We start from the raw sequence: 7670 nt of genomic DNA on the forward strand, positions 1-7670 counted from the left end.
ATATTATAAATTGTATTGTTTATGAGAACCTAATGCTTAAACGTCCGGCTACTGGGACATTTACCTTAATAGGAAGCATTATAATACTATATAATAGGAAGAATATATATAATACGAGGCACTTCATATATAGTATATATAAGGTTGTCAAATATCTCCCTTCCGCTTTATTGCTCTTTAAAAAGTGTTACAGTGATCGGATTTAGTTCAAATATGCGCCGTTTTGTTCGATAATCTGTTTCCATCTAGACGGCAACTTCATAATACCCCCCTCGTAGAAGCCCCCCTCCTTACTTGCGAAGAACTCGGACAGCCACTTTTCACAATCCTGTATTGAGTTCAACTTTACACCACCAAGGGCGTTCGCCATGGACAAGAACAGGTGGTAATCACTTGGCGCTATGTCCGGGCTATATGGTGGATGCGATAAAACCTCCCATCCGAGCTCCCGTAGCTTCTGACGAGTCATCAACGAAATAGCGCGAATTTCGGCGTTAGTGAACTCCATGTTTACACGTCTATAACTGTTGAACGCAATATCCAAACTAATCATGCATAGCGTCGTTTTGTAGGTTATGTCAAGACCTTTGAAATGGTGTATAGTATTGCCAGATACGACCTCTGTAGCGCTTTGTACATAGCCGCGAAATTCAAAAGACAAAAAAGCGGAAGGGAGATATTTGACAACCTAATATTAAGTAAATACATATATATACATAGGTGTATATTTAATATTTACCGATAATCGCTATATATTTAATTATAATTATAAGTAAAATTTGTAATTTTGTATTTATAAGAATACATGTAGCTTAATACATTAATTCATAGTATATAAATGTTATGCTAAATTCTGTCACAAATTAATAAATTACATTTATACTGTGTTCTCTCAGGGGAATTGATATTAATAATACATTCGTCTACTAGATCTTTCAGATTGTATTATTCGAATATAATACTGAAGAACTCATACAATGTTTCGTAATTACAAATTTATGTTTTATATACATGTTTATATCCAACTTGGTCGGACAGCAAATTATAGATCATAATAATTACATATTTTTCACTGCGTAAGTAATATAATTGTTTCATATTATAGTTATATATTATAGTTATATACTATATAAGAAATTTAGAGGCCTATTCTGTAATTCATAACGAGGCTTATTCTGTAACTATTAACGCTACAGTTACAGTCGTTAAGAGTTACATAAAAATAGGCCTCTCAATACTAACGAAAAATGAAAAATATTAGTAATTAAATTTCGAAGTATTAATGTAGCATATAATAAATATATAGGTAAATGTTCACTTTAGCGGAGATCTCTCCGATCATCTTGACCTTGATATGTTGTCAAGGTCATGATCCTGAGTAATGTCCAACAAGTTTTAGCTGTCGCTCGTTATTCATTAAAATGTTATTAACCAAAGGTTTGAAAAAATAACGTCTTGTTTCTATTATATATAACATTAAAAACTATTCTATGCCCTTCCTTACGTAATAGTTTCCCACGCGAAGGGAACTCCATCTCACTCCCTCCTTGCCAAGGGGCGCATGACTTTTCACTCGAAGCGATTTTCAGTCCATCTATCCCCCTGCTTCAGAGACGCATAACTTTAACGCGAAAAGACTTTCAACGTACCTTCCCCTGCCAAGGGGCAATCGATTTTCCACACAAAACAACTTAGCAAGATGGAGCGGAATTCGCTTCGCATGGAATGTCGTGTGCCCCTTGGCAGGGGGGAAGTGGGGTGAAAGTCGCTTAGCGTGAAAAGTCGTGCGCCCCTTGATAGGGGGGAGTTGGGGTGAAACTCGTTTCGCATGAACAATCGTAAAATATATTTTAAAGCAGAATATTTTTGTTCTATATAGTAAAAAGAGATATCATTTTTTTCAAACATTTTTTTGTTAATAACTTTTTAACGGATAATGAGCGATGGCTAAAACTTGTTGGAAGTTACTCAAGGTCATAATCTTGATAACATATGTCAAGGTCAAGGTCATCGGAAAGATTTCCCCTAAAGTGAACATTTACCAATATATGTAGTTATACATGATGAAAAAGTTTCATGTAAATGTTTTAATTTTCTTCAAATTTTTTATATCGTCATTAACTTTAGATATAAAGTTCAATGGTACGTAACTCCTTTACCCATACAAAGGCTAATACTGATTCTGCTACAAAGAGGTAATAAAAGTTTTGACCTAAAAGTCGGTGGATTGTTTGTGGCGTCCTTTGAAGGTTTTTCCACGGTACACAAAATATATATTTTATGTACTATACTACAATACTGAAAATATATTTTTTTCTTAATGCAACAAAATTAAAGCAAATATAATTTTGTTTACAGTTAATAAATGCATCCGTTTCTTACTTTATTATTATGTATTCAATGCAATCATAATAATGTAATATGTTATAATTTATATTATAATAGCATCAAGTGTAAATGAAAGATGATTTGCAATATATCTTATATTTAAAAAGCAAAAACACTGACGTAAATGATGTATAAATGAAGGACGGAATAAAATATATTTATTAAATTATCAAATTAATTTAATTATAAAATTAACATTAAAATTTATAACAAAAAGATGTATAGAATATTTAATCAATCATTTAATTGTGGTAATAACTATTAATATTTATATTCGTTGTATTTATTCATTTATAGTTATTACATAAACATTTTTCATTTTTTATTTCCTTCAATAGATATAATGAGCAAAATATTATACAATACAATAATACTTAATAATAAATACAATAATACTTAATGTAAGAAAAAGATCAACTAATATACATACTTGCATTGCATGTTACTTTATATTCAATAGTAATTTACATAATAAGATAGAGTAAAATAAATTGAGCAGTGACTTAATTTTATTGAGTAATGACTTAATTTTACGTATTAGCTCTCTCTCTCTCTCTCCCCCTCCCTCTCTCTCTCTCTCTTTCTGTTTTTTTTAATTAATATTCGCATTTTCTATATTTTTCACATTTTCTATATTCTTAGATTAAGTTAATACTACATTTATATATTATTTATTCAATTTTTTTAATGCTTTGCCTTGAAAATCGATATTGTTTTAATACTATATTTTGTAATTTTCTGTTTAATATTTAAATATATTATTTCATATTTTATAAAACATTATTTAATTTAGTATAGACAATGTAGGAAATATATGTTATGCATTTAAGAAATAGAAATGCAAGTACACACACACGCGTGCGCGCGCGCACACACACACGCACGCACACACGCACACACGCACGCACACACGCACGCACGCACATATTAATTATATAATCGCTATAGAATAATATTACATAACGTTGTCATTGTATACTGCGTGTGATACTTTTAAAACATATACCCCAATCCAGCAGATCATATGTAGCCAGTGTTAGGTAGTAACTAGTTAAAACGTTAAAAGTTAAAAAAAAGAAGTTAATAACTTTTAACTTAACTTAGTTAATTTTGAATGCATTAAATTTAACTTAACTAAGTTACTTTTAAATGTTAACTTTTTAACTTCTTTTTAAGTTAAAAATTTTTTATGCCTTAGAAAAATAATAAAATATAATAAGTCTAAGGGCGTATATTCGTAAGGGCGTGTATTCCGTTCATATTTTAAGACCATCTTAAGTAAATCAATAAATAAAAGAAGGGTTACGAGCCAATTAAAATATAAAGAATATTTAATATTCGTACAAACGTTTCGACGCCGATCGGGTCATTTTCAATGTAAAAACATTACATAAGTTGTCGAAGTATTCGGTTAGATTACAATATCCAGTGAAACGTATCGGTTATTTCTGTATTCCCTATTATTTGATGTGTGTGGTCTATATGTAAAATTAGCCTCATTTGATTGATGTAAAAGTGATCTCATCTTATTTTTTAAAATCTACAATCTTACAAATAATTCACATCAATATAAAAATAATAAACTGACATTGCGTTACAATTAAAATTAAATTATCAAGTATGTATATTTTTTATAGTAATTTAGTACCAATTAAATTACATACATATACCTATATACTAGGGCTCGCTATTATATGTTTAAACGAAAATACGTTTACACGTATAATTAGTATATCCGTTTATTAGAAACGTTTTTCAGAATATTTTCACTTTTTTTATATAAATGTTTATCCCTTTATTAAGGAGCGTGACGAATTGAGAAAATGCAAAAAATTCGATTTTTAATTTTATTAAAGAACGTTAAAATATTCGAAAAGATGTTTTTCATAAATGGATATGTTAAATATATATGTAAATGTATTTTCGTTTAAATGTATAATAAAACACGTATGTTCGGAAAAATGTTTCTTTTATAAACGGATATGCTAATTAAACGTGTAAACGTTTATCTTCAAGTAAACGTTTTTTTGAAAGCGAATATAAACGGATAAACGTTTACACGTATCTTCGAAAAACAGAATAAAATTAGAGCCCTAATATATACCTTTTGATTTGTCGTAATGATGTGAGTCAAACGTTGAGAGAAAAACGCAAAATTAACTAAGTAGTACATAGTAGGCAAAAGTAAACCATAATACGATATATTGGAGAGAACATATATCTTCGACGATGTTAGGAGACGTTATGATAAAAAGGAAACAAGGAAACAAAGAAAAGACAATAAATGGAAGGGGACAGAGGACAATGTTAGGAAGGGGAAAGAGATTGTATAATATTAAGATATGATTCTGGCAGAGAATCTGTGTCATTTTTTTTGTTTGTCCCATATTTTTGTCTTTTAATGTGAATCATCTCCGATATTAATCTCTTATTATAAGAAGCTTCTATGTCTAAAATTTTAACGTTACCCCAGTTAAAATTATGATTCTGGTCAATGCGGTGATTAGTAATCACCGTTGGAGATTTTGACTTCTTATTAATATCGGAGATATGTTCGTGTAATCTTGTCTTTAATTATCTTTTTGTCTGACCTACGTAACTAACATCGCAATCATCACAAGGGATCTTATAGACAACGTTTTGATTGCATAAAGGATCCAACTGGTCTTTGCCCTTTCTTATAAGTTCCTTAGTGAATGTGGGATAGAGAAAACTAATTTACAACGAAACCTATTAGCAATTGGAGTAAATTTTCCAGATACCTAATTCGCATAAGGTATTGTGAAAAATCTCTCCTTGACTTTTTTTTGGCAACAGTTCTATTGTTAGAATCAATGTGGAACTTTATTCTTTTTTGTATAGAAAAAAAAATTCCAATGGATAACCATTACTTAAAAAAATATTAATTGCATTAATAAAATTATTTTGCTGGAAACGAGGATGACACAAACATATAATTTTGTCAACAAAACCGTATATTCGCCTCTCTTGTGACAAAGCGGATGGTGTGAATTAAAATTAAGAAATCTGCCAAAAAAAGTCGCCTTACGATATACATGTCAAAAACTAGTATCTGTTCTTCCACAATCAACATAATGTCTGAGAAACTTAATTTTCCATCTATACCAACTTCCACAGTGAATTGCAATCTACTGTAATGAATTAAAAATTTTTTAAATGTCGTTAATACTCTCTTATGGAGCAGTTAAAATAATGTCATCCACATATCGAAAATAAAATAAGAGCCTTACTGGTAATTTTTCAATTGCTATTTCTTCCAAATCCTGCATGACCATATCAGCAGCAATTGGAGATAAAGGTGACCCCATAGGAGTATCAAAAATTTGTTTGTAAAATTTATTGTTAAACATAAAAAAAGTAGAATTTAAAACCATACGAACAACAATTAAAAACTCCTTTAAAGGTATTTTATTTTTCATGGATATACATTCCTATCTTTTTGTAATACAATCAGATACCAATTCTACGGGAACATTAGTAAATAAGGAAACGACATCCAATGAAACAAACATGTAATCAGGCTCAATACAAACATCCTTTAATTTTTCAGTAAGATGAAAACTATTCTTAGTATAGCTGGGGGCTCCCGATATGGAATCATTAATAATATCATGCAGATATAACGAAAAATAATATAGTGAACTATTTATTGATTACATAATAATTCTTAAGGAGTTACCTTGTTTATGAATCTTTATTAAATCGTATGCTCTGGAAATGATACCATTCGTCATGAGTAATCTTCGATATATGGAGTCGTCAATAAACTTTTTACCTTTCCATCTAACAAGTAAGGAGCGTAAGTCACTGGTAAGTTTATTAGTCGGATCTTTATTAATAATTTCGTATGTATTATTGTTTGATAGAATCTCTTCCATTTTTGATATATACTTATTTTTATTTACATCTTAAGTAATTTCTTAAGATGCTAATACATTCTGATTGGCTTATGCCTTATGTCATAAACCTTAGTCCAGATCTACAATAGGTGTTTTAAGTCATAAGAAATTGACAAATTACAGTCGAATGCCATGAGAATATTTGACTGTAATTGGTCCTTTTTTACGATTTAAGGCTTATTAAAAAGTAAAAACTTAAAAAGTTATGTTATATCATATATGAATAAAAAAATTAAAAATTAATTTACTTAATAATCTATATTTTGTAGTTATTATTTAATCTCATTTTAAGAAAAATTAGGACATTTAGACCTCAAAAATAATTTTTTTCGAAACTAATTTTTTTTTAACTTACGTTAATTCAATTAATTTTCGTTAAGTTAATTTTTTATTCCTTCAATTTTTAACTTAACTGTATTAATTTTGTAAAGCCATTAACTTTAATTTTATTCAGTTAAAAAAAATTAACTTATCCGACCCTGTAGCATACAAGTATATATGTATTCAAATGAAACATGAATAAACACTGAAAACTGACGAACTAATAGTATGTTTGTGTAACTTCCACTTTATAATTTCTCGCATGAATAATATTCTATGAAAGAAAACATCTGTTAAATTTCGTTCGACATTGATCGATTATTTAACCGTCGACTTCTACCCCACAAAAAGTGTTAAGTGACAAATATTTTACTCTCACTGGTATTTTGTATTTTTGCAGTTAAATTATCGAATTAATTTAAATTATAAAATTAACTCTAAAATTTATAATAAAGATGAGATATAGAGAATATTTAATCAATCATTTTAATGTGGAAATAACTATTTATATTTATATTCCTCGTATTTAGTCATTTATAGTTACTAAAACATTTTTCAATTTTTAACTTTCTTCAATAGATAAACTAGCAAAATATAAAAAGAAGAAAAAGCAAAATTATATATTATATGTATAACATATGTATATATGAAAAGTAACATTATACATGTGCTTTATACTTTGTAGTTGTGTAGTACAAACAGGATATTTCTTCTTAAAAGAATTCTCTCTGTATGAATCGCATATGCTTATACATAACGAAATGAAGTACATAAATAAGAATCTCTGGTTAGTGCGCATGCACAAATTTTATTATAAAACTTTTCTCGTGGACGACATTCTATTACATAAAAAAGAAACATTTATTGAGAATCTCTACAGATTAGAATTATTTCCATGGGATTATTTCTCAGGTAGCAAAGTTTGTCATTTTGATGTTATATCTTGGTCCTTTACTGACCATTATACTACCCAACTAGCGACTTATGACGTTACGAAAATCGTTACGAAAATCGTTACAAAATGACATCATACTGACGTCA

The 7670-nt window shown here is 28.9% G+C and overlaps 1 protein-coding gene across 1 annotated transcript; it reads left to right on the forward strand.

Annotated features, from left to right (window-relative positions):
- Window positions 1-1005: 1005 nt before the first annotated feature.
- LOC108726320 (odorant receptor 43a-like) lies at window positions 1006-2394 on the forward strand (the record flags this gene model as incomplete). Its single annotated transcript, XM_018453815.1, has 3 exons — window positions 1006-1076; window positions 2128-2260; window positions 2359-2394. Coding segments are annotated over exons 1-3 (234 nt in total), but the record flags the coding sequence as incomplete, so codon positions are not given.
- Window positions 2395-7670: the final 5276 nt, after the last annotated feature.

This window comes from Mycetomoellerius zeteki, unplaced genomic scaffold (genome assembly GCF_001594055.1).
Source record: "Mycetomoellerius zeteki isolate Tzet28-1 unplaced genomic scaffold, Tzet1.0 scaffold41, whole genome shotgun sequence".
Taxonomy (NCBI): Eukaryota; Metazoa; Arthropoda; class Insecta; order Hymenoptera; family Formicidae; genus Mycetomoellerius; species Mycetomoellerius zeteki.